The sequence below is a fragment of the Rhea pennata genome, chromosome 15 (genome assembly GCF_028389875.1).
Source record: "Rhea pennata isolate bPtePen1 chromosome 15, bPtePen1.pri, whole genome shotgun sequence".
NCBI classification, from domain to species: domain Eukaryota; kingdom Metazoa; phylum Chordata; class Aves; order Rheiformes; family Rheidae; genus Rhea; species Rhea pennata.
This window is the reverse complement of record NC_084677.1, coordinates 10,627,384-10,654,986: the sequence shown is the minus strand read 5'-3', so window position 1 is coordinate 10,654,986 and position 27,603 is coordinate 10,627,384. Positions and strand designations below refer to the sequence as shown.

The 27,603-nt window shown below is 37.1% G+C and overlaps 2 protein-coding genes across 6 annotated transcripts in view; both read right to left on the bottom strand.

The window, feature by feature from the left end:
- Nucleotides 1-8,911, bottom strand: part of VPS35L (VPS35 endosomal protein sorting factor like) — a 58,279-nt gene extending 49,368 nt beyond the window's left edge. For both annotated transcript variants that reach the window (XM_062587990.1, XM_062587991.1), the window contains exons 1-7: nucleotides 8,831-8,911; nucleotides 5,619-5,718; nucleotides 4,548-4,715; nucleotides 4,049-4,171; nucleotides 3,685-3,709; nucleotides 2,643-2,719; nucleotides 519-647 (exon numbers count right to left, since the gene is read on the bottom strand). In XM_062587990.1, the coding sequence (XP_062443974.1) occupies nucleotides 519-647; nucleotides 2,643-2,719; nucleotides 3,685-3,709; nucleotides 4,049-4,171; nucleotides 4,548-4,715; nucleotides 5,619-5,718; nucleotides 8,831-8,847 (639 nt within the window). In that variant the 5' untranslated portion in view covers nucleotides 8,848-8,911. The remainder of the gene's footprint in view (nucleotides 1-518; nucleotides 648-2,642; nucleotides 2,720-3,684; nucleotides 3,710-4,048; nucleotides 4,172-4,547; nucleotides 4,716-5,618; nucleotides 5,719-8,830) is intronic.
- Nucleotides 8,912-9,299: 388 nt separating this feature from the next.
- CCP110 (centriolar coiled-coil protein 110) lies at nucleotides 9,300-27,407 on the bottom strand. 4 transcript variants are annotated; one of them, XM_062588470.1, is made up of 15 exons: nucleotides 27,338-27,407; nucleotides 26,438-26,593; nucleotides 25,223-25,351; nucleotides 22,198-23,839; nucleotides 21,199-21,323; nucleotides 20,882-21,062; nucleotides 19,472-19,608; nucleotides 18,883-18,999; nucleotides 18,492-18,593; nucleotides 18,066-18,182; nucleotides 17,489-17,568; nucleotides 16,863-16,925; nucleotides 15,975-16,034; nucleotides 15,306-15,388; nucleotides 9,300-12,006 (listed from the first exon to the last, which is right to left on the bottom strand). In XM_062588470.1, exons 2-15 carry the CDS (start codon nucleotides 26,582-26,584, stop codon nucleotides 11,954-11,956), a joined length of 3,036 nt encoding a protein of 1,011 aa, XP_062444454.1. In that variant the 5' UTR covers nucleotides 26,585-26,593; nucleotides 27,338-27,407; the 3' UTR covers nucleotides 9,300-11,953. The 4 variants fall into 4 exon arrangements, with proteins under 4 accessions (XP_062444454.1, XP_062444458.1, XP_062444456.1 ...); XM_062588474.1 differs by having other exon boundaries at nucleotides 19,472-19,536; XM_062588472.1 differs by having other exon boundaries at nucleotides 21,199-21,320.
- Between the last annotated feature and the right edge of the window lie 196 nt (nucleotides 27,408-27,603).

The following is a 27,603-nucleotide window of genomic DNA, read 5'->3' as shown; positions in this document are numbered from 1 at the left end:
GCACAGGATCCAAGCACAAGGTATGAAGGAACACGTGCTCCCTTTGCAGTTTCTGAAATGAACTGCATGGGAAATAGCCTCTTCATATAAGTTATCCTTCTGCTTACATTTTCTTATTGCAGCTCATTACTGTCATACAATACTTTATAAGGCCATAAAAGTGTGCGTGTGTATGTACATGCATATGTGTAGGAAGCATCTTAAAATTAGGTATGCTGTTTCCAAGTTATCATCATAAATACTTTGATATTGTAAGAGTTTCATCGATTCAGTACTTAAATACAAAGAGACAGTTTTTCCCTAATTTTAATATTCCAATAAATCCCAAAGAGGATTTCTATACATAATAAAAAAGTTGAAAATCCAACTGTTGTCAGAAGCCATAAAATCCTTTACACTAAAAAAGAAACGGGTAAAAAATAACGGAAGTCCTACTTTTCCCAAGAAGTCAGACAAGCTCTTCCCCAAAGAACTCATTTGTTCTGTACAGAACAACAACAACAAAATGTAAAACTGACCTGGATGACTATTTTTAGAGCTTTTACTTTTTGATCAGAGGACCAAGCATCCTTCAATGACTGGTTGAGCTCTTCAATTCGATTAATGTAATCCTGCTGAGTCAAATTCAACAACTCTTTTTGAGACCCCTGGCAAGAAAACACAAGTCTATTTAATAAGGGAAGGAAGAAGACTAAAAGGGAGTATCATTATTAAAGAGTCAAATGATTGGAGAGAGAAAAAAAAAGAAACAGAAGGGAGGGGGAAAAAGTTTTAAACAAAATGCCCTCATTTTTGACTTTTCTTAACTTTGCAACATTAATACTGCAGGTGTTTAGTACAGGAGCGCATCATTACTGCTTCGTTTTTCAGGAGACATACATGCTGATACCCAGACAAGCTGTCTACAACGTCAGAAATGCTGGACTGGTACTAGTGGCATAATTGGTATGCTAGCACCTATGTAGAAACAGTATCAGAGAGAATTGAAACATGTTTTGTTGGTAAGGTCCTACAAATTGGTTGGCAGCAAGAAAAATCTGGGTCTACTTCACTCGCATTAAGGAAAAAAAAAAGTAGTCTTCACTTGATGCTCAGTATTGGAGTATTTTTGTGATACTTCTTCCATTCTGCACAGGCTTAGCCCCTCTGCTCTGCCCCTAAGTTGTGTATGGACAGCTTTAGTCCAAATCAGATTAAGACCATGTCCAGGAGTAATCATGAAGAAATGTTATCACCACTTACTACAGTACTATTCTGCTGCCTTACTAGAGAGCAACAAAATAGCACATAAAAGACACTCCCAACTCCTTTTGTTGCAACAACTTCATACCAGAAGTAGGCTAAAGTTACAGACATCCGAACTGAAGAATAGCTTCTCAAAAATTCAGAAAGGAACAATGCAATTTGGGTCAGGCTCATATTGCTCAGTTTACATTTTGGGGAGTATTTCTGCTGTCATCACTGATGTTGATGTAGCAACAAAGCTGTTGTTCCAGCTACCACAACACCAGAAACTCTGATTATCTCTGCTAAAATTGTATAAGCAAGAGAGTTGCATTGCCTTCACTTTTTTACAATTACTTCAAAGAACAATAAGCCTAACACTTATCCATACTTGACAGATTCCTTTTAAATCTTGAATTTTCTTTTCTATTTCCAATATACAGAATTATAGAGCATATATAAAGAATGCAAATAAGCTGATAATGTGAAATGTTTTATTCATTTAAATATCTGAGGTTTGACAGTTATCTACTATTACATTACAGCATTAGAAAGAAAAAAAAAGTCTTTGCTACTTTAAAGTCTGGTTAAGTAAATCTTAAGTTCCTGTAATTCACCAATTTTACTTTATAAAACCACCTTGACCAAAAAGATTAATTATACTATAGAATGATGTAATGGACAAGATTTTTTTTAAAAAAGGGGAAGTCAAGATCACTTTTCCATTTACAAAAATAAACAAGACATATCATCACCATCAGAATTGCAGACATTACAAAAAACTTACGTATCAGAATTAAATCAGTAAAACACTGGCAGCAGCAAACACTGTTTAAGAACTAAACTGATACAGGAATAAAATGGCTAAGCATCTATTTTGGAAATCAGAAGAAGGTTCTGGAACAGTCTACAGCAGATGTATGTGTGACATTAAAACCTATTTTTATAACTATTTTTGATCAATTTATTAAGCTGCATGATACAACATATTTGATAATATTTTAGTGTCTAGAAACAACTATCAGTAAAAACACGCATAAATGAAGAGATATAATGCAAAAATAATTCATAAAGTTACAAATATCCTATGGTAAGGAGTACTTATTCAAATGGTAAGTCTATTAGGCTCCATGAAATTTTATAGCAGTTGCAAACCATATAGAGTACTGAGGTAAATCAACATCAGGTGATTTTTTTGCGTTCTAGTGATTCTATTGATATAAATTATGACTTCACCTAAGTTCCACCATGATAACCATTGAAATTACCAGAAGTCACATGGAAAGTATATTTATATAAGCACTGTACAAGCATATGCAGAATTAGGACCTTCTTTAAAAGATTCATAAAGATTTCTATTTCACAAATTTATTTCAGTTTTAAAATGGAGATGTCATCAGATCAGAAAGCTTGCTCACCTCTTCCAGATCATCCAGTTCTTCTAACCTTGTCCTTACTTTCTCAGAAACTGCTGAGCCAGGAGTTGCAGCTTTTCCTACAAAGGATTGTATGTTGAGTTCTTTAAAGTTTTGAGTACTTAGACATCAGAAGGAAAAAAACACAGAGGAGTTTGACAGATTCAGGCAATAGTCAGCTTTCACTACAGAAGTCAGGTGGTTAACTTTTGGCTATTCTGAAGATGCACACTTAATCCTACCTACAGTTCATTCACTTTGGATGTAGAATGATGAGCTCATACATCCAGCTCTAGATTTGCTTGCAAGTTTTGCAGGTAAGGCAAGAATCACAGGATAGAATCATTGGATGATTTAGGTTAGAAGAGTCCTATGGATATCTGTGGCTCAATTCCTTCAGCCCTTAAAGCAGGTCCAATTTTGAAGTTATAAATGCTGTGCAGTCATATTTAAAGATACCCAAGGATAGAGATTTCACAGCCTCTCTAGACAGCCCGTTCCAGTGTGCGACCATTCACATTCTGAAAGTTTCTCTTAATTCTTGGCAGAGGCTGAAATCCTGTATGTTTACTCATACATAAAAATTCTGACTTACTATGAAATCAGCTATGACTACTTAGCCCAAATTTGCTTCACTAGAAAACGTGATAAAAAATTTAAGATTTGGTTCCTTTCTGAATACTCAGCCGAAATCATTTCACTTTCATATAAAGAGAATAACTGAATAAGCTCCAAAGGGACTTGTTTCCTTTCCTTTCCAGCAAATAGAAAAGTTGATAAACATGATCCTCAAAACATCATTATTCACTTTAAGTGGGAGAAAGTTTCAAGCTTTAAGTCTAAGCAGTGAAAGAAAAACAGTGAATTCCATTTCCTTCCACAGTATGTGTTAATGAATTCATCAGCATTCAAGAATATAAAAATAGGTTGTTATTTGGTTTGGTTTTAATAACTATTTTAAGTAAAAATCTAGTAAAAGCCTTACAAAAAAAATTTAAGCCTTACAAGCAGAACTGTTATTATTTGATATAGATAAACCATTTACCTTTTTCAGATCCCATGTACAGGTTCTGTGAAGAAACAGAAAAGGCCGACTTTTAGAAAACACATTTGCCAGCACTACATGGCAAAATTATACTGCTAATTAAGCTTCTAATCATTTAGAAATGAATCAGAAGTCAGCTGTATGCATAGAAAAAGACAAAGCAATGGTTTCCAAGTGATCAACAGACTTTTGGACTCAGCTCAAAAACAACTACTTATAAGTAAAAGCTTGTAGTACAGCTTTCTACTATAGTAAAAATGAAATTTAGAGAACCACTATTATTGTTTTGTAATTATTTACTGAGTTAACATCCAAAACCCATTTAAGTTCCAGCATAAATGAATTTGGAGAAAGTGCCACTTACAATAGAGAGCTTCTCAGTTGTTGTATATCTGGCAAGAATTTCACTGCGTTTGCTTGACCATGGTTCAAAGTCACTTCCTACTGCTGAGCTGTCATCTTTATCACGTTTCTTTCGTGTACTATCCTACGAGGAAAGCATGAGTGCAAATGTTAAATACAAATCTGGGGGGCGGGGGGGAAGAGAAGGCTGAAAAAGGTAAATTTTAAGAGTTAGACTGTTTCAGGTGGCTACTGGTCCTTCCACAAGCTGCAACATAAAAAAAAGCCCATACTTAAACAAATATATGGCAAAATAAAAAAGGTAAATGGATATGCTTTATTCTATTGTTGTGTAAATTAATATTGTTTTTAAGTTAATCAAATTTATTGAATCTTGTATTAAATTAATCTATAAACTAGTGAGACAAATGTATTTTACCCATGCTAGTTCTGTGGGTTTTTTGTTGTTGTTGGGTTTTTTATTTTATTTTTTAGTTGAGATAATGGCACTCCAGTATTACCATGGTAGCAGCAGTAGTCACTGGATCTGCAGCTGCAGCAAATAATGACAAGGGATCGGTACCATCCAGCACACTGCTCAGCGGATCTATCATAGAACTAGAAGAGGAGGAGGATGTAGAAGAAGTACTTCCTTTCCGACTCATTTTCTTGGTCTTTGCTTCAGTAACCTGAAAGAAAAGTTTCAAATAATTGAATAAAAAGGGGTTCTTTTCCCTTTATTTCCTTTAATATGTCATCAGGCTACAGACTACATAAATTGTGCTATTTCAGTAAAAGTAAGTACCCATCTACAAGAAACACTTTGGAATCAGCATTTAAAGAGAAGCACCTCTTTTCCTCTCAAAGCTGGAGGCTTCACCAGAATTTAAAAAACTTTTAAAACTTCTGATTCCACAGAATTGTAAGTATTTAAATTATTTTATTGATTTTCTTCCTCTCCTCGAACTTCTTTCTTTGTTTGATTTCCTCCCCAGTCTCATCTTTACTTCTTTCACAATACTCAAGCCTGAAACAGCAAATCCATTCTCAAGGACTCCATCTTATCCCCCTGCTGACCTGCCCAGGTAGAAGCTGCTGTCCATTTACCATTCCATCATTCACTGGTGTACAACTATCATCTCTTCAAAGCTAAAGCCATTTTTAAAAGCCTCTCACACATTAGAGTAACAGTAAGTGTTTTAAAGCATACAGCTGACTGGAAGTTAACCCCAAAACAAATCTTACATCAAGCAATTATGCAGGTTACTTGTAATCTAACAAATAGATTTTAAACTTATCCACTATTCAGCACATAGTGCAACTAAGAAACACCACAAGCTTGGGATGTTCTATTAGTCAGAAAGAAATTATTTTTGACATACAACATCACCAGCAAAGTTCTGTAAAGGACAAACACCACAGAGTAAAACTTCGGTATTTCAAGAACTACTGGCCACTAACACAGAAAACAACTTCACTAGTACCACCACCAACTTGGAAACCTTTTTATTTTAAAGAATCAGAAGGAAAAAGAGGCACACAATCATTTTCAATTCACATTTTCTAAGAGCACAAAAAAAAAAAAAACTTACTGTAATGGGTTTTAGTGGATGGTAGTCACCAAAATCCAAGGGTACAGCTTCTAGTTTGTACATTTCGGATTCCAAAACATAGTTTCTTGATCTTGCATGCCTGAAAAAGCAAGAGTAAAGTGAACGTTTATACACACATAAATAATCATGTAGTTTCAAATGGAGAAACACATGTTCTATATCTATATAGATGCAGGTATATTTATTGAAATATACGGTATATATTATTTAAGAAATGCCTGTTGGAAAATAAGTCAATGTATAGATTAAAATTTCTCTCATTTTTGAGATATCTGTAAACCAAAATTAAAAAATAAATAAATAAATACTGGCAGACATGGAATTGTATACTACAATTCTCTTCCCTTCCATTGAACATCAACAGGGCAATTTAACCAAGCATACCAATGCGTTAAAACACATCTTTTAAATAGAATAGCCAGTCAAGAAAAAAGGCAGCATGAAAACACAAGTGAAAAATCAAAGTCATCATGCACACATAAAATAAGAGATTGCATAGATTAATTTGTGTGGCTACAAAGCTCTTTCCTAGGGAATCCATTTTCAGCTGTTCGTTGTATTCATAATGAAAGTCAAGTGATAAGAGAAAAACAAAACAAAACAAAAACAAAACATAACTTGCATAGTGCATAAGTCCTTGTACAAAAGCCTTGCCTATGAAAATTAAGTATGCTATTAAATGAAATCAAACTATCTAATTGTAATTTTCTAGAAAAATCTTCCTGGCATAGCAGCTACTGCAGCTTCGAAAGGAAGCTGGAACAGGAAGTCACCACAATGCTGCTCCTAGTAGAAGCTGTGACACCTGAAGAAATACAGCAGAGCAAGAGCCCAACAAAATCCACAAGCTTGCACCTTTCGTTTTCTTAGTCCCCAGTTCCTTTTCTTTATACATGGATATTCCCTTTAATTTACTATCATCCCATGCTTCAATGATTCTCTTTGTTCGCTTGCTTCATGGGTTAATTAACATTCGGATGAAAAAAAAAAAATTCAGACAAACTCTTTCTGGCTTCCTAATTATAATATTTTAACCCTGTTAGAGTTCAATTTCTGTCAGTCTTTGCATACCTCTCCTTTGCATACATTTTCAAACAGCAAAGATTACTGAGTGCTCACGCTTGACATACTGTTCCCAGCCCAAAATTAATTATATTCTAACTATAATTCAAGGCAACACCGGGCACCACTCCATGAGGTCTGCTGCAATGTCTTCAACACTTGCCACACTGCCAACCTTCTTCTCTTCTCCTGTTAACTGATTTTATTCCCAGGCCTTCTTTTACTTCCTCCTTACCCTTACTTGAGGCAGCCTCGCAGCACAACCCAGGCTACGGACCCTGGGACCTCGCTGCTCGCCCGGTGCTGCGCACCGGCACATCTCTGGGCAGTAGAGGAGCCCAGCCCGGACTCCACACTACACCTCCTTGCAGCCGTGCGACACCTTCAAGGTGTGCACCACCCAGAGCTAGCATTTATTCTAAAGCAAGAACTTTAAAAAGCCTACAAGTAGCACAAACAAGCAAAACATACACTGGAACAGCCTCTCTCTACAAGACTACATGTATATCGGTATTGATAATACCATAAAGTACATATTAGAAGTAAATATAGTGATGAGTATTGGAACTTTAAACACAAACTCAAGCAAATCTCTAGAGCATAATGAAGAAAAGCTATTACAAAAATTAATTCTAGCCCTAAGTTTTAAATTATATATAAATTTGTTCATTTTTGAACAGTCTGTGAATTTTTTCTACTCTAACAAAATTTTAAAACAATTATTTTCTTAATTTTAATGTTTAATGTTAGTGTAAGCTCCTTTTATTCAATGTAGACTAGTGCTATTTATTTTTTCCCCATATGCAGACTAATGAGTCTAAAGAAAAATAATCTGCAAAACAGCATTTTAAAATTAGCATCCAACAATACTGAAAAATAGCTAGTGATCTCCTCAATTCTATAACATGACAATATTCTCCAGACTAGAGGAGATTCAAACATTTTACTCCTGTTCATTATTTCTACCGTGGCCACTACGACAGCAGCAATAGTACCATACCTACTTGTTAGCATCCTGCTATCTAGCTGCTGCACTACATTAAAAACCTGCATGCCAGCTTCACGACTGCAGTTCTTAGGTTTTTAATTATATTTTGGTATTGCTAAAATCCCAAAAGCGCAGCCACATACCTTTCGGTTTCAGCAAGGTCACTAAGCAGGCACAGACACTACATCCGTATCACGGCCCCCAAATACGCAGTGGCAGCCAGGTGCCCACACAGCGGCAGAGCACTAACAGAAGTGCCGGGCCTCTCTTACCCCTTCAGAGCTTCTCTGTTACACAAATTCAGGTTTCCAAACACTCAGCCCCCCGGAGAAGTTATTTGAAAAAGCAAAGCTTTGATACTGCTATAAAACACTTTCAAAGCCACAAATGACTTCTGCTTTTCCCTAAGCAGTTGCTCAGACATTAAATATCCTGAAGGAGCGACCAAACGTCTCGCAGCAGGACGAGGTAGGTACGGGGAAAGCTTCCCGGCCCCCGGCTCCCAGGGCCGCCTCACCCCGCTGCGGCTCCCCGCTGGACCGCGCCGCCGGGCCGCCCCCCGCACGGCCCCTCCACACTGGGGCCCGCAGAGGCTTCGCGTGTCGAAGGGCACCGGGCGCAGGAGAGCGAGTCTTCCCAGAACAGCCTGTCGCTCCTTCGCAAACAGACGTGACGCCTGGGCAGAGCCACGGACACGTTTTCCTCCGCTCGGCCCCGCGAACGCCTGCTCCATCCTCCCGGCCCGACGAGCCCTGGCCGCGCAAGTCGCGCCGTCTCCCGCGCGGCACCTCGCCGCGCCGCCAGCAGAAGCCGCCTCGGCAGCCTGCAGCCCCCGGCCGCGGCGCCTTCGGCTACTTCTAACGAGCTTGTGCGCGACAGCGAACCAGAGCCAAGCTGCTGCCAGCGCGCTTAAATCCGATACATTGAAAACGCGGCCTCTACGGGAAGGTCAGCGGCCGCCGCGCCAGGCCGGGCCCTCCCCGCGCCGCCGCCGCCCGGGGAAGGCCCCGGCCCCCGCGGGCTGTGAGGGGCGCCGAGGACAACGGCTGCCCCACAGCCCCCTCCGCGGAGCCCCGCGGCCCGGCGCCTCGGGCAGCCGGGGCGGCTCAGCCCGCGCCCCGCCCGCGCCCGCGCGGCTCACCAAGGGAACGCCGCCATCTTGCCGGCCCGTCCGGTGACGCGCGCGGGGCTCAGCCTCCCGCCGCCATTTCCCCGCCCCGCCCGCGGCGCGGCGCCGCCGTCGTCGTTCCCCGCCTCGGAAAGCTCCTTTCCAGGGGGGAAGGCCCCCTTTTTGGGGGTGATTTTCGGCACTCTCGTAACAGAGATGCCTTGCTCTGCTGCGGGGTAACCGCGGACTGCCTCCATAAACGCCGAGTCCGCTTGATTTTTAAACGTGTTAATCATAACAATGGGAAGCAGTACCTTTGAATAATCTCACTGCACAATTTGGCAGCAGCCAAACTGTCCTAGCAACAAAAGCGCAATGCCTGGCCACCAGGGGAGACTTTTGCATTGAAAGCACAAATTCATTGAAAAATCAGGCACCCTGGGTGCAGCCAGAGAGGGCCCGTCGCACAAGGAGACGGAACAGAGCGATGCACACCGCAAAAACAGTGACAGCTTCACGGGTCGGCGAACCCCTCTCCCGTACTTCAAGTTTTATTCAGCACAAAATACAAAGTAAAAGAACAGTAAGTTGAAAAATCTGTATGAAAGGTAATGTTAGAAGCCACACCTGAATTTCAAAACACAGCCGGAACATGCAGTGGGAAGTAATAAAGTGTCATTGCTTCACAACACATATTAATCATTAAAAATTACAATTAGTTGTGATGTAGAAGGCCGTTTTCCTAATTTAACTTCTGGTGATTTTTTCAATTCAAAGAAAAAAAAACGGGGGGGGGGGAAGCAATTTTTAAAGATTAGAAGTTTATTATCTAGTATATTTATGTAAAAAGCAAGACTTGTGAAAATGAAATAAAGTACAAAAATAAATACACTTTTATAATGATATTGCATTCCACACAAAATAAGAAGTGAGATAAAATTAAATATTTATAAATACAAAGCATACCAAGTACAAAACCACATTCTGGCACTTGTCAAGAAAAAGGCTGCATAAAAGCAAAAACCAAAAAAAAAAAAAAAAAAAAGAAAAAGAAAAAAAAGGTGCTACCACGTTTTACTATACACACTTGAAGTAAAAGAGGTTTAGATGACAAACCTGAACAGTAGGTAAGCATCCAGTTTTACTAACATTTAAACTAAACCTACTTTTACATTAACATATTACCTATGCTAACAATTAATACAGCACATAAAACATCTTTTAAAAACATCAATTGTTAACAATGATATATCAACAGCAAACTAAATTGCACTCTGAAGTTTTATAAGCTGTGAGAACAGGTTACATTTGTCATTTAAACTTTTTTTCCCTCTGAAAATGTTTTCTCCTTACATTTCTAGAAGGAAAGCTGAGGACTCTGAGACCTTTGATGACTACAGGAAAGCTAGAAGCTTGTCTCAGACATATTTAGTATTATGGTGGAAACTTTAAGGAATCATAGCATTTAAATGAAGGAGGCAGTCCTCCACTGGTGTAAATTCTTAATTTATACTACTGGCTGAGCCACTCCAAAGCTTCTCCCAAAAAGCCACAGTAAAGAACCACTGAGCAGTGTCAATCTTCAAAGTGTTTAAACAGTATTTTTGCCTTTTTTCAGGTACACAATTCAAGGTAACATACCGCAGGGCATGAAACATTTGTTTTTAACAATGTAATGAGCAACAGGGAACAGACTTACTTGTAGATGAACATTAGAAACAGTTGCACGAGCAAGCCCATTCCTTCATTGCTTCTGGTGAAGTTACTGCCTTCATCTTCCTGTTAATATTCCTCTTTCATGTTAAGATTATTTATCACAATGAAATTTTTGATCAATCTGATTTCTTATACCAGTATCAACATGTTACAAAGCCTCTGAAGTTAGGTTGTCATGCTGCAATTTATAGTGGAAAAAATATACAACCTATTTTACATCTAGGCAATCCTTTCTCTAGTACTATTACAGAGCAAAGCAGTAAGCACTGCAAAGACTTATACAGCCAAGCTTTTCTCTACTTGACTTCAAATGTTAACAGCCTGTCTCTAGGAGTTCATTAAAAGATAGAAGTAAGAATTCTGCTCCCCTCAGACTGAAGATTTATATCCATGTGTAGAAAGACCAAGACAAAATATGAGCATGATCTTTTAATGTTAGATCTTTAGAAATGTGAGTGTATTTTTGTTGGATTTTGTTTTTTGCTTTTATCCTGAAATCAGGAAACATGATTTCTGTTCAAGGGCCTGTTAATTCATGGTAGAAGAGAAACTGTTCAGAAAAATTGTGACTGTCATGAACAAAACTTCATAATGTGAATTATTACTATGAGCAAATCATTTATAAGTCTGTAGTAGAAAAACCATTGATCTTGCCTTCTGAAACTTTTGTAATTTATGCTTCTTTCTTCATGTTGGCCAAAAATTATTTTCATAAGAAAATGCAGTAGACAGCAAGGAAAGAAAACATCCTAGGCTGCTTCTGGGACAGTGTTTTGATCTACCACATATATAAGTGTGCAACTTCAGTATAGTCATCAAAAGTACATCTGTCTGTCCAGCACTTAATTGGTCCATGTCTGTCCAAATCAGTAGAAATACACAACAAGCGTAGGCAATTAATAATTGAACTGAGGTAAGCACATATATATACAAAGTACATTCAGAAAGGCTGCTTACAAATTCACTGATGGAAGAGCTCCATTTTCAATTTTTTTTCCCTTATTTAACTGCTCTCATTTTGTGGTATAAAACTAAATATACACTCACATACCCCTTAATTGCAATTTTAAGCAATACAAAAAGCATGTGCAGATAGAAGAGTTAGAGAAGTGTAAAGAAGTCATAAATTAACTTAATGTTGCCCTATGGTCTTCTTTAAATAGCATAACATTATTAATCTTATGTGTGCACAGCAGTATGAATACGTAATAGGTATTAACATGCAATTTCTCACAAGTATTAGAGCTTTGTAGTCCTTCATTATTTCAATATGATTGTTATTAATATGTCATCAGCTGGAACTGTTAAATAAAATGTATGCTTGTCATTTATATATATATACACACACATATATATGTATAAGAGATGCAATATTTGAATCAATGCTGAGAATGTTATCATTAAAAAAATAGCCTTTTTATCCCAGTGAGTGCTGTCGTCTTAAATTGTCACAACATTTGGCTTCTTTCTTTGGGTTCTTCCTGCATATGCTCCTAAAAATGAAGTAGAAAGATTAGCATTTTCCAAATCATAGCACTGTTTTTTTTTAACAGATTATTCAATAAAAAAGCTGAAAAGCTAAGGACAAAAGAATTTAAGCATTATTATATATCCAGTAGCTACCTCTAAAATGACACTTTCATAATTTATGCAAAAAGCCTTACAAGTGCATACATAAAACAGGTTATTAAATCTATAAATAGGTTTGACAGTAACTACACATTACAGTATTTCCTTCTTCAGCAACTGTTCCATCTACTTTTATCTGTCATGTTTTCTGTCTTGATAGTGTTAGTTTCTTATCTTTAAAAAATTTTTGAATTGTATATGTATAGTTTAAAATAACAGAAAAGTTTATGCCTTATGCAGAGCATAAGTACCTTTCAGGAATAAGGGTTTTGCACCTAAAGCTGCTAAAAAGTAACACAACTCAACATTCAACAGATTATTCAGTATCCAGCAATGTGAGCAAACACAGTTATACAAAGCAGCGAAAGTCATGCCGCGTGGAGTACAGCAGTGTTAATGGAAGACAGCTATGGAAAAGAAAGACGTACGAGGCAATTAAATGAACGTGAGAAAGTGCCAGTCCTTTCTAGGATTTTCAGATTCTCCTTTCATGAGACACTTGCGGTGGTCACTTACAGGTGCTCAAGAGCCACTATATTCAGCACAGTGCCAAGCACTTTTTGGAAGCGCCCACACAGGCCTTACCACAGCAGGATCCCTCATACTCAGAATTGTTTCCCACTAGGCAAAAGGCATTCTCGCTGGCCCAGCACTCTCCAGTGCTGTATGCTTCAGCTCACCTGTGATCCCACAGGACAAAACAACTAAACTGACAGGCATGGTGCTTTCTTAATTATTTAACATTACGCTCTTAACTCTCCTCGTGGGCACTCTGAGTTAAATAAAAGTTTCACATATAGGAAATCAGTGGATAATTTCAAATCTACCCACTCCTAATGAGGACGATTCATTACTAGGAAATAAATGGAAGTGTTTCAAACCATTTGCAGAACAACTCAATAGCCACAGGCAACCTGTTAAATACAAGAAATTGAGATAGCATAGAAATAGTTCTCTCCCGCCTCCTGGAAATCTAGGATTCAACAGGAATTAAGCCAATTATTTTTGGTGTGTCATAAAAATGCACTGGTTTAATTCTACATTAGCCTCTTCTATGTTATTGCACTAGTTCCATTTAACTATTAAACAATGCATAAACTTAGAAAGCTACTATTACATTGAACCGATTTATTTCTATACAGAGAAAAAGACAGTATAAGAAGTGCAAAATAAATAAGGCAATCTAGATTAGGATATTTAAGAAGCCAGATTTTAACAAGTATTACGGCCTTTCTGAATTTGATTCTCATGTAGCCTTTACCAGTGGAAGGCAGAGCAGTTACATGAGGCCTCTCTCTTGTGTCACACAACTGACCTGCTACTCACACACAGAAAGTCTTCCTGAAGCTCTGGTCTAAATGCTTATTCACTTCACAGTACACACTATTTCACACCAACAACCTGCTCCTGGCTCAGGCTGGACAAGCATGCAGGAAAGATCACAACTGGCAAAGGGGCTGCTGCCCTGCAAATACTCTATGCACTCACACGCTGCCATTTCTTTTCCTCAAAGCTTATTCAGACTAGACAAAACAAGGGGGATAAACAGGTCTAGCTGCAGCAGCCTGATCTCAACCACCTTCTTTCTAACACAATTGGCTCAGATTGGCACAGCCTGCGGACTATCCACTGAACATTTCTGTCCTATATATCTCTGTATCTCTATCTCTATAAACCAAACAAAAAAAACCAAATAAAGCCCTTTATAGATTTATTAGTTGTACCTTCTAGTGCAGAAGTTCGGAGTGAAAAAATATAAAACAACAAAAACTAAATTTAGGATCATCAGCTGAAAGAAATGCTTTCTTACCAGAAAAAGACAACAATCAGTCGGGAGTGGTATTACAGAAAGCTACAAAGCACTTTTGGGATAGAATTTCAAACAACAGTCAGAAGTATGGAAAGAATAAAGTAGCTGGACAGATAAGTTAGCATTTTCTTCTAAGAGTATATCTAATGTCTAGCTCAAATGGATAAGTAACACTTAGAATAGCTGTCTCCTCCCTCCCTTTGGTGCTCTAATAAGCATAATTCAATTGGGAACTGGGAATTGAATTCTTTCTTCCTCGGCCTTTTTTTTTTTTTTTTTTTTTTTTTTTTTAACTAAAGCGTTACAAGTTTCTGTGCATGGCTTCCTACTACACATCACTACAGGTACTTTTGGCCTAACAAGGCACTATGAAAAACAAATACTTCTGGTAAAACAGAACTTTTCACGTGGTCTTATTTAGCAGTGCACACACTGCTAAGGTTTGATACTTTATACGTACAGATAATTCAGATCACTATGGAAAATACCTGAAAATCTACTATGTTATAATATTCCTTCTTGAGTCCCCAAATTCCCACTTTTTTTTTTGCTAAACTTGTTGAACTCTCCTTTGAGAGCAAAGTATAATTACGACTAAATTTGTTAAGTGATAAACATTAATTTATCAAAAGTGACTTATTTCTAAAATTGTTTAAAATCAATTTAAAATTGGCAATTGCATAAAATGTTTCAAAAGGATTTGTTCACTTTACACTTTAGTGGGATGAAAGCAGAGTTTGGCACTGTTCTCAAACCTTTTTAATAAAAGGATAACCAGCTAGTAATGTCTATATGCAAACAAATGAATACTCTACTTTTAAAATGGACTATTAATATTCAAAACATTATTGTATGATGCTATCATATATATTTTAATTTAGGACTGTATGCCCATTGGTAAGTGCTCTCAAACTGTCCTTGTCCTTTCTCTAGGCTTCTTTTTGAAGACAAGTTGCACTTTCGTAGCAATTCAAGAATCAAATCATGTTGAGATTTTAATCCAAGTCTAGTTTGACAGCTATTAGCTTCTCAAACAGTTTTAGTAAATATACCTGGTGAAGTGTGTGTGTGTGTGTGTGTGTGTGTGTACACACACATATATATATTGTGTATATATATATATTATTTTTTTAAAATGATTGAGCATCTAGTCAATGAAAGTGAATATATTTATGTTTATAGAATCTGAAAGCAGTCAGTTAAGTTACCAGTGCAAATTTAAAGAGATAGGTTAGACTTAAGACATAGCAAAGCAGGTGCACAAGAAAAAGAAAACAATATAGCTCACATATAATTCTTCTTGATACTAGTAACTTATTTAGTATAAGATCCAAGCACCAGTTTTCTACACACCTGAAACAGCCTTGTTAGACACTCTGCTTTCTGAGGCCTTCTTTCTATTTTGCTCAACCCCCTTCATTGAGGTCTTAGGGGTTCTAATTAAATATAAAAGAGTTAATAAGTCACTTGCATCGAAGTCGAAAGGCTGTATCCAAAAATATAATGACACTATCAAACTGTGTTTGGTATGAAAATATTTTTACTGTGTCTCAAACAGGCTCTTTCTGAACATGTGTACAATTCCTATTAACATTATTACCGCTTACATAAATACATTAAATAAGAGAACATTCCCCATGTACAGATTTTTAAAACTTTATACAAGAAACTGATTCAGTTCAGATACTGTGGCATCATAGTCTCTATGTTTAAATTATACATATATATATATATTCAATTAAGTGGAAGCAAAGCTTCATGGAAAATGAATGTTACAAATACAAATGTCGGAACAGAGTGTAAATGCAGACAATACATAGAAGGATGAAAACACTAAGTATTTTTTTACAGTATAAAGTAAAACAAAGAATCTAAGCACTATCTCAAAATATTGTGAAAAGTAATTATTTTGCCTTTGAACAACAATTGCACCAGTATGTGTAAATATTATTCGGAAATTACTGTGCTTTTGCATTTTGCATTTACTTTTGTCTTTAAGTTATGAACACACTGTGCTCTTACCCTTGTCTGCAAAGCAGTCTATGAACTGGGGCATTCTGTCCTTGATTCGGCTGAAGTACTCTGTTAAAACACAAACTTCTGTTAGTGCTTTTTCCCTCCTTTTTACAAAAAGCTCATAAATCCACTGAATTATGCATCATCTTTCATGTAACAGATCTCAGAAAGACTAGCAGGCTCTGCAATGCAGATGACACATAGGCAAGAGCAGCAGGACACATACAGGGGGAAGGAAAAAAATCAGATAATTTAAACTAGTCATTGAAAATTAAAACATTTTAGTAGATAGTACATTCAAAACTTTTGGGGAAGCACCAAATAAAAACTGTGTTTAAGGGACGACAGATATCTGCCTTTATAGCAGAAAACGGTGCAGACATACCTCACCCACAAGACAGTAGTGCTGCACAAAACAGCAAGTATTGAACAATGTAATTTCTTTGATTTAAGCAATCACATGACTTAGAAGCAAGAACTCTTTTTTTTCAAGATAGAAAGACACTTCTTTTCTGACAGCTTTCTATAGACAAATATATCAACACTTTTACTGCAGAGTAAAGAAGATTAAAAAAGTAGAAGTTTCAAACTAAAGCTTGAGATGCTAATATTACACCTGAGAGAAATCTTTAACCTGACCAAAAGGAGTTAAAGCCATAAACAAGTAATTTCTGAAGATAAAACTTCAGAACTGACTCTGAAGAAAATAAAAGAACTCTGTGATAACTTCATAAAAGTTGATAATCTCCTTTCTTAGATCATACTGAATCCAATTTCATTACTGTCTTTCATAATAATGCCTGAAGTGAGCCAACAGATGACAAAGCAGTGACACAGATCAAAGGATCTAGACAGTTCCTTCAGATCACTCTAATACAAGTAATCTTCACTCACCGGCTTTCAGGAGTTTTTTGTTTTATGATTATTTTTTTACTTGGCATTCCCATTTCTGAAGCCCTAGACAAACAAAAGTATTGAAATGTATTTAAAGTATAAAATCATCAGGCAGGTCTTAAACAGAAACTGCAAGAGAAAAGTCTCTGACAATCTATAACTACTGCCAGAATATCACAAATTATCACTTTTTACTCATAAGTAACTAAAACAGAACTGTTTTCTCCACTGTGTTGCAGAATAATGTCTGCAATTATCCCAGAGAGCACATTAGCCAGCGATACTCTACTAAGCATCTCTATTACCAGGCACTTTGGCAGGATTGAAGAAAGAACTCGCAGTACTTAATTTACAAAATCAATTGTAAAGTAAGTGCACAACGATCATTGTGCTCACCACTGAAACACAGCATCTTAGAGTAAATGTTTCTTCATGTTTGTATGGATAAAATCTCTAACAAAAAATGCTACTAGTAGTAACACATCACACAGCTGAAAGAACTTTTCATTTACTCTTCCTAAAAGAGATGTTTGCAAAGCGTGTTTCACTGGAAGCTTCATTTCACTATTTCCAACTCCTCCTAACTATTCTATTGCACATCCCCACCCCCAGAGAACTGCACGTACTTCATACACTTTTTCCTATCCAGAGATTTTTGCGTAGCTGTTGAAAGTGTTGCTCTCTCTCTTGGGCTCTTTACTTTATCCTAAAAAAGCAAAACAATAATGTTAGTTACTACTTTTATTGAACTTAACCTCATCTGGCCCTACTTAAAAAATATTAATATTTTCAGTCCCAAATTTATATTCAGGCTACATTCAACTTCTTAAAAGAACAAAAAATGGCAAAACAACTATAAAAAAAACAAAGGAATTTCCTTATATTATCAGATTTTTTGTGTGTCATAAAGAAGTCTTAATTAAAAGTCTAAAAATCTTCCTTATCACTTCCACCACGCTTTTAATTTTATTTTTACATATACACTAAGATTAAGATACTACTATGGTGATTTCTTTTATTTTTTTCTTTCCTTCTTTTTTTTCCCTTTCCCTATTCAAATAAGTTACCTACAGAAGCATAACTAAACAAACGTAATTAAAAGTTTAATCTTTTTACTAGGTCAGAAATAAATCTTTTGAAAGCAGTAACAGTTCAGTATTTAAAACTTCTCTCAAAGTTTACATTCTTCTAATTATAACACACCATTTGCCTGAGCATCTTCTCTTTACGAACTTCACGATCATGACGCAGAATATTCATTCTTTCAGATGCCTCCATTATAAAAAAAATGTCATGGATGTCATAAAGAGCAGCTCGCAGCTGGAAAGAGAATAATTGAAATCTTAACAAAATGCTGAGTCAAGTTTTAATTTTCCCATGTTTTTGGTTATCAAGTTCTTCATACTTTCAATCTAAATAAAATACTTGAAGAAATAATTCTGAAATCCATCTGACTATGTCAGAACAAAAATGGAATCTTTTTCTCACAGTCATATTTTAAAATTTTTACTTTAAACAAAGCCACTCTGGAGTAGGCATTTATGTTGCCAGACATCCCAAAATAACTTCCTTTTATAAAGGCAGAATAGCTGGAGAAGAAAGCAAAAAAAAAAGTTTAAATTATATCACCTGAGCCATTACTCGTTCATGGAGGGACGCATCTTGTGCTGAAACACTTCCTCTTTTTAATGGGGCTTCCAACTGAAAATCTTTTATGAACTCCATAGTATCCTGGAGAAGAGAGGAAAATAAGGTTAAGGACTTGGCTTAATACTTCACAACAAAGGAATCATTACAAATTTTTGTACAAGTAGGGCTAGTCCTCTTCCTTGGCCTTGGGCTTGATACTTGGTCTTGTTACTGAGCAATGCAACACCCAAATACATTCATGTGACACATCTTCTTAAATTCTCCTGAAAGCAGAATTTATATTTTGTAGAAAATGCACAATTTCATCTGTCAGTTGAAGACAGGTGCAAAAACAAACAAGAGAATAATATAAAAATGCTGATCTCCTTACCTTTACAGTTTGCTTAAGATATTTCAATTTTTCTGTCTGCATGAGTCTACGAGTGAGAAATCCCTTTGCCACAGCAGTGATCTTACTAAACTTTATTTGTATGTCTGGGCTGAAAACCTTAAAAAAAAGAAAACAGTTTCTAAATATTCTATATAAAAGTTATAAATTGTTTCTTACTTGAAAGTTATGTCACATGATTGATGCTATTTGAAAAACAATCTGTTGATAGGGGTAAAACCTTCTGGCTACGCCAGAGATACCCACTATTGCACCATAGTATTTATTTAGCAGAAGCAATATATTGTTATATGATTATTTGCTCATATGAATAACAAGAAAAACGTATTTTATATATATATTCTATGCGTGTATATACATTTAGATTAGGCAAGATACATATACATACATATACTTGTACATAGATGCAAAACACACGCACACACACGCACACACAACTCTCTTGTATAATCTAAGCCGATATGGTAATTTCTTTGTGATATTTACTCTGGCACAGCTATTATACAGTTACCCATGCCTTGCAAAAGACAGACAGCTTCTTAAGCTATAAGTAAACCTTATTTTTCCTTACCTGAGTCCACCTGGTTTTGATCCTGTTACTTGGCCTGGATACTGAGGTTTTTATAACTCCACTGCCTGAAGGGCCCCAGAGAAAGAAAGAAGTTTCACTTGTTGAAGCAAAGGTGTTTGGTGTAGTATGAGCAAAACCTGCATGCAAAAGAGAATGTAGTGTTCAATACACAGAATTTTGTCCATAAAATAATATCTGTATTTACAGATCTGTATGTACATACATATATAGACGTATAAATACAGATGTGTGTATGTGTATACACACACGAACACACATTTATTTATTTACTACACTTATTTAAGAAAGAAGATGCAATGCAACACTTCACAGAAAATAATAAATGCAGATAAAACTCAAGCAGATACCTAGATTTCAACTCTGGTTTCAGTCAAGAAGCCTTTTTAGGGTTAAGGAAAGAGGCTCCCAGGGCTGTTACAAGCTTGTATACAAATAATAATACAAGTATTACAATATATTGGGGGGATTATAATTATTTATAATACTTGCATATTAGGGGTTGGAAATGCCCATATGCTCCAGTATGAAAGTGTCAAATAGATCACCTGCCTGCTATTAAAATTGCTACAAAAAATCTTTTCCGCAAAGCATCTCAAAAAAAAAAAAAAAGTGGCTTTAACATGGATTCTAAAAATGAATAAAGTATGAGTATGTAGAGGTCAGCAATTTTACTGTCGAGAGAAGGTTTGCTTTTGTGTGTGTTTTTTTTTAATCCTTTGCCTGTTAAAATATCAAATTTCCATTTATGTTTGATAGCAAGTGCTAAGTCCCCTCATGTTAATACAGTCAAGAAACCCAGCTCAAGGTAGCAGCTTCTTTTACAAGGTCAGTTACAGCCAAAAAGCAATCTAAGTATTTCTGATCCATTTCAGAGGAAAATTGACTAAACAGAAGACAAAACACACCACATTTCCTAATACTCTGGATCAGGTGAGAAGTGTTCCATCCGCTTAAGCTCTATTTCCTTTCAGTGGAGATCTTTTAGTAGAGCCTTTTTAATCATCCTATGCAAAAAAAAAGAGCACTTAGTCCATTACTGGGCAGCTACGTGGCATGAAGATGAATGTTCTATGACACGAGCCAAATCATGTCCTCATTCTTGACCATTTATCCTTGACCTCGCTTTCCTCAAGTATGCCCTAAAACAATCATATACAGATGTAATACACAGGATAGCACATGCATAGCTGAAAACACGCTAAATGCCAACTAGACAAAGATTTGTTTTACATATGCTGAAGGTGAAGGTGGTAGCTGTCAGAACAGCCTGACGGACAAGTGGACTCAGGAGCACTGCTCTTATCAGTGCAATGAGGCAGTTGATCCAGTTGAACACTACAGAGCAAGATACACCACAACATTTAATATATTCTTTTCTCCCATATTTACCAATGCTGGCAGAGTTTGCATTATGGACTGTCTCCATCTGAGATTGCATACTTTCCAGCAAGCCACTTTCACTTTTTCTCCACTCCAACTCCATTCTACTGTTAATATTCACTTTGGAGATTTCTATTTCTGTTGTAGCAGTCTTCTTTCCTTTCAGCTTTCTCTCCTGCTCTTCTAATTCCTGCAAAAGAAGAAATTGGCTATAAAATTGGTTATCTAACTCAGCAGAATAATAGAATATTTACTTAAAGAGCAATTGCTTCCTGACAAACTACGATAAAACACACATTATTTTTGCTCAGAACTTTTCTTCTTACCTTCTGCAATTTCTCCTGTTCTCTCTCTTGCTCAGCTATCAGAATAGACAGTTGCTGTGCATGCTGCTCTTCGAGTCTCTTCCTCATTTCTTCAAAGGCCAACATTTTTGTTTTTAAAATCTCTTCTGAGAAGATACATACATTATGAAGAATTAAGTATTACAGCATTTTCTACATGTATGTTCTGTATGCAAATATATACTTTAAACATGATTCATTTACATCATCAGTATAAAGACACTTCCTTGATATCAAATTTCCCTTATGTATCGCAAATAACCTTATCAATTACTGCAGTCCCTCAAAATGTTCATATTTGAGATAAACATGTGGATGCAACAGCAGTAACACCAACTGAATCTATAATATAACACTGAAATGCACACAAAAAACCCTAAGACTATTATACCTATGCTTGCTTGAGTGAACTAAAACATCTATGCCGTTGGGCTTTACTTGAGAAAGACAAATACAGATGTAACACTTAGTCTTAAATTGAAAGAAAATATTGATGTAATTATTCCCACCCTATCTGTTAAAAGATATTTTCTGTTAAAAGGTATTTTCTTTTAATTTACATAGAGTCTCTCTTCTTCTAGTAGTCTTATTTAGGTCTAACAGAGTAAGATATTTTCTTAAACAATGAAATTCAGATTTGTACATTCAAATGAGAGAAGAACACTTGTGGCATCAAGTTATACCTTTGAGGGTAGATATAGAATTTGAAAAACTGAAAAACAGTATTTTATCTGATGTTTCCTCATAAACAAATTATTCAAGCAAATATTTTTTACTGAATAGCTTTTACAGGGCTTTTAACTCCAAGAGACTTCTAAGTCAAAAATCACTCTAGTCATTCTGTAACAGTTGAAAAGGCTCACGTAGTAAGCTGAATTTCAGAATGTCATTAAGTAAAAACTACAGAAATAAATATTTTCTAAAAGATTCCTAAATTGAGAAATAAGTTTAAAAAAAAATCATTTACAGAAAATCTTTTACCTTTTGCTGTACTATCAGGGATTGCATTCTTGGTAACATAAACTGATCCCACAGGGTATTTTTGTTCTTGCAACCACTGCTTCTCCTGTTCTTCCATTCCAACTGCTAAAACATAGGGACTGTTTTCTTTCTGGGAGCTGTCGGTATCCAAATCAAGTCTACGTTTTACCTTTTCAAAACCATTTTCTAGAAACTGTTCATTTGCTAGGGAAACATTTGGAGTATCCATCTGCTGTTGCTTATTCTTGTTTTGCATTAGTAGTGGAGATGGATTTTCTACATCATAAGATTTATTGAGTTCTACTGGAGAATTACATTTAGTATGTTCTAGCAAACTAGGTGGTTTGGCTTCATTCACAGCTAAGATCTTCTGAGTTATCATGGACTGGCTGACTGCAAATGGCTCATGTAATTTTGGAGCTACAATATTAGTACTAGTCTCCACTTTATATTGTCCTCTGCCGTCCAACACTACCTGTCCTTCCACTGTAGCAGACACCGTTGCAGCTCCTTTGCTCTCCAAGTGTCCAAGCGAATGTCGACCTGATTTGCCAATCACCAACCCATCACAGAGGTCTGAAGAATTCCTATGGACACCAGGAACTTTACCAGGGCAAATCATAGCAAAGTCCACCATAAACTTTGGCACTGATTCAGACACATTATTTTTATCAGCAATATCTTGCATAATCAAGTCCATTGCCCTACCTTTGCCTTTAGGGCTTAACTCATAAGCATTCACAGGGTTATTTATAACTATGTGTCCCATTGATAAAGGTCTTGGGCGCCTTCGGTGCATTTTAGGGCTCATGCTTGGCTCAGGGCTCGGCAATTTGGCATAAGAGCCTGTGAGGCTCCTGATAATGCTACTGTCACGATCAAATGTAGAAGTATTTTTAAATTCTTCATCTGAATCCGAACTCACCAGTGGGGGTGTTCCAACTCGCATAGGTATATCCACTTTAGAAAAACTGGATAAAGTAGGCATATTTGTGCTATTTGTGTGAGTAGAGGCACCTTGGAGAATTGTATTTGATTTATTAAGACTGGGTTTATCAAGTGTTGCAGCAGCACAACTTCTACCAGTAAGCTTTGCTCTCTCTTTCACAGAGTCAGTTGTTTTAACGGCATCATTTTCTTTGTCTGAATGACTTTCATTCATACACCTTTTCGAATTACTTCTTGAGCTACGTTTAGTTTGTTCTTTCTCTATGTACTCCCTAGATTTTTTCAGAAGGTTCTGAAGACTCATTGCGTAGGGATCTTGAACTTCCTCATCAGACAGTGGCACTCCTGGCCTCTCTGAGCTTTGTGCAGTCTGTGAAGCAAGTTTATCATTCACGTTGTCAGAAGACAAAGCCTTTGGACAAGGTATGTTTTTTGAGAAGTAACTTTCACTTTTCACATTTTCTTCTATTCCTTTAACTATTTCTGACACACTTGATGTCACCTGCCTAGTGGCATTTGATGGCATTATTTCTGGTGTCTTTTCAAGCTCTGTGGAACCATGACTTCCAGGAGAATGCAACAAATTGACATCTGACAGAGGTGTAACATCAGTCAAGGCTTTTGATTCTGAATCAGGGCAAGTATTCTCAGCCTCCCACATGTTCAAGTCACTTGCACTAGATGCTTTCCTGATCTGCAAAGAGAAATTGAGTAATATCACATCTTTTAGGTGAAATCTCTTCTGATTTTCAGACTATTGTCAAAGCTTCACCTGCATGTAAAGTAGAGTGCTGCCATCTTCAAGCAATAAAAACATCCACTTCAACTGTTAACAATTTCCTTCAACTTACTTACAATACAGAGCTCTTTGAAATGAGAAAAAGATAATTGAAACTGAAATGTGAATTTGAATATTAGTCTACTCAGACTTTTATTGATACCAAGGATCTGAATTCAAAGATGTTCTTTTCTACACAAGGTAATTCGGACAGTCTTCAAATAATTATATGACTTCAAATTATCTTGCAAGATTCCTCTTAAAATATGAAAAAATCCTATATTAAATAAGAACAATTGAAAAACTTCAGCATTAAATATAGCTTAACTAATGCTTAATTAAGAACAAACCAAAATTACTCCTAGTAAAACTAGTGTAACTACAAGAACATTTTTAATTTATTTATTTAACCCAGAGTCATGAATTATGAGTTTTCATCACTTCTAGCAAGCATTTGACCATAAAGAGTATCACACTAAAAATACAGGTTATCCTGTGAGATAACCCATCAATTATCAAGTGGGCATGCTTGAAAAAATGCTGACTTATTTTTATATTGAATATATGTTCCTGGTCTGCTCTTCAAATCCCAAGTCAGATGACTGTTGCTATGTCCACTCCAGTAAACAGTACAAACCAAGTAAGTTGTTTGCCACCTTAGTAACTCAACAAATCCAATGTTAACCATATCTGTTAGTATAAAGACTGTATTACAGCTTTTTTATAAAGCCAGATTATATTTTTTGATTAGACATATTTAATATCCTTTTCAATTTAAACCTCTAAATCCATCATTGAAGAAGCAAAGAAAACAAAACAGTTGCAATAAAATTATAAAGGAAATTATAAAGGGTACAACAGAATTACAAGTCATTGTAAAGGTCATTTTACTTCTGTAATTGTAAACTTGAATATAGATTATTTTCTGATTAAATTACATGCTTGCAAATAAGGCAAACTGGTTGGTCTAACACAGGGTGGAAGGAGGTGTTTTTTGTTTGTACATTTTTTTTGCAATCTAGGTATTTTAAACAAAGTTACAAAAGCAAGAGTCAGTCATTTGGTGTGGTCTGTCAAAATAAGCAGTGACAAGCAAATTCCATACTTAACAGTGAACACAGGGTGTTGCTAAATAATGAATCAGATCACACAGCATGAAACAGCAGCAAATGCTGGTTCGAGAGAATTAACTGTTAATAATGTCATGTTTACACTAGTGAATACTTAAACCTCAATGCTTCCTCAAAATATATATGGAAATGTTTTCTGTAAAGCTATACGGATCTGGATCAACTTTACCTGAACATTTTCTAGAATCTCCTGAACACGATTCAATAAAGCTCTTTTCTTGGAGTTCTGTTTCCAGTTCTCTAAGTTCAGTGCTTTTTGTTTGTCTTGCTGTATTTCCTTTTTCTTTTCAAAGCTAAGCTGCAAAGCAGTCAGAAGCACAGCTTATATTACTAAATGCACATTTCAATGTAGAACTACACAAATAAATTAAAAATAAAAAGCCAACAGATACCAAACTACCTACATTGATACTTTGTACACTTTAAATGCTAGTCTCCTTCTAAGCAGTAATACTTTTTTATGGCCTTCTTGGTACACATGTCAACATGGATCCAAAAGAGTGCATATTAAATTCCCCATGAAAGCTAAATGCTACAGTACCAGTTTCAAATGATATAGGACTTAGACTACAGGAAAGGTCTTTCTCAGTCCTCTATGGAGATGGGGGGTTTCAGCATCACATACAACCTTCAGTGACCAATCTGCCCGCTTGTACTCAAACTGCTGTTTTACAATAAAAGACTTGCACTGGCCCTCTTTAATCAGAGGTGAATTACATACATTTCTGTTTGGACTTTCTGTCAGGGTATGTAGCACTCCTCCAGATCCTTTCAGAAATCAAAATCTCAAAATCTTATGCATTACTACTTTAGAACGTGTAGTTTGGATAAAGTTAAACTAGATTTACAAACCTAAATGTACAAAAGTTGGTTCTACGAAATTTTACAGAATTAGGTAGTTTCAAGCAAAATTATGCATTTTCTTCTATGAAAATTTAAAACCATCCATCCATTCATAAATAAAACATACAGGGGAGATCTAATTAACACATTGAAGAGTAAATGATATCTTGTAGTATGCATCTGTATCATGTTTTTCAGAGTTTGTTATTAGATAGTCTCTCACATTTCACATCACTGAAGCAAGGAAGTCAGATTGCATTATTATACAAATGATCAACAGCTTTTTTGCTTTTCTGAGCATGTGAGAGAGAATCGATGAGACTGTAAATGTATGAGAACAGTAAATTTACTTAAAAGATTTTTAGCTATCTCAGTATTTCCTAATTCCACTGTCATATATATACATGTGGTGTAAATATATATTATTATATATTTGGTATCTCAGACAAAGCTAGTGCCAATAGTGCAATTAACACGTGCACACACACACTCAGACACAAAAAAAACAACAACAACAACAACAACAACAAAACCCACTTACCAGAGGGGAAAGCACAGGAACTCCATGGAACTGGATGAGCGACATATTTTTGAGTGGAGCACTGAAAGAGGTTTCTGTCTTTATTGCTTCTTCCTGGATTCTGGAAAAATGCTTCTTACAGAACTTGTCATAGTCCTCCATCTTCATGTAACTAAGCTGCGCAGAGTAATAAAGTCATGCTACTGTACTAGCAAGACCATGAAAGGGAAACAACACCACCACAACTAATTCAATGTTTTTTCTTTATCAGTATGTCTGGAAACGAGTTAAAAGTTAAGACAAGTCAAGTAAGTCTCTCTTTTTCCTGTCACTAATAAAAAATGCAAAGGTTTTTTTTTCCCCTTATAAATAGAACATCTGCATATGTTTTTTTTTAAAAAAAGATGTTCCATCATGTATACACTGCGAAAACTAGCACTGAGACAATCAAGATTTACAGAACTACATCTGCTACAGAGAATCCCCAAAATCCCATCAAAGACTAAACCTTTCAAGTCTGCCATCACTGTCAGATAACTATTTTCTTCTGAAAAAAGAAAAAGGAGCCAAATAGAAGAAAAACAATATCTTTTTAAAGCAAGATCTGCCATCACACTCAGGGGGCTGAGAACCTGCCTGTCACCCCCCACGCCTCCCCCGGAGATACCCTGCCACCTGAAACAAACCCAGCACAAGCGGCCGCCGCACCCGGGCCGGCCCGGGCGGCGAGGCCCCGCACGCACCGCTTCGGCTCCGGCTGCGCCCGGCCCGCGGCCTCCCCGTCGGGCCCTCAGCGGGCCGGGCCGGGCCGGGCCAGGCCGGGCCGCAGTCTCGCCTCGACTCCTCAGCGCCGCGCCGCGACACAGCCCGCGCCGCCGGCGCGGCCCGCAACCCGCAACCCACCGCGCCGCCGGCCGCTACCTGTGCGGGGCCCGGAGGCCCCTGGCGCGCCCCGCTCGCGTCTCCGCCGCCGCCGCGGCACCCCGCGCCGCGCCGCGCCGCCGCCTCCTGGCAACCGCCCCGCCCCGCGGGCCCTTCCGGGCCGAGGGGCGGCCACCGAGCACTACAAGCCCCAGCGTGCACTGCGGCGCTGCGCCACGCTCCGTGGCCGCCGCGGGGAGCGGGGCATGCTGGGAGCGGTAGTCCCGCCGGCTGCCGAAGCCTGCCGCTGTGGCCGCGGAGACCGA

Coding starts and splice junctions, on each gene's coding strand:
- CCP110 (XM_062588470.1), bottom strand. CDS start 26,584: ATGAAGATGGAGGACTATGACAAGTTCTGTAAGAAGCATTTTTCCAGA. Junction 16,035..16,862: donor CAAAAAACTCCTGAAAGCCG/GTGAGTGAAGAT, acceptor GTGTTTTAACAG/AGTACTTCAGCCGAATCAAG. Junction 15,389..15,974: donor AGACTGCTTTGCAGACAAGG/GTAAGAGCACAG, acceptor ATATTTAATTAG/AACCCCTAAGACCTCAATGA.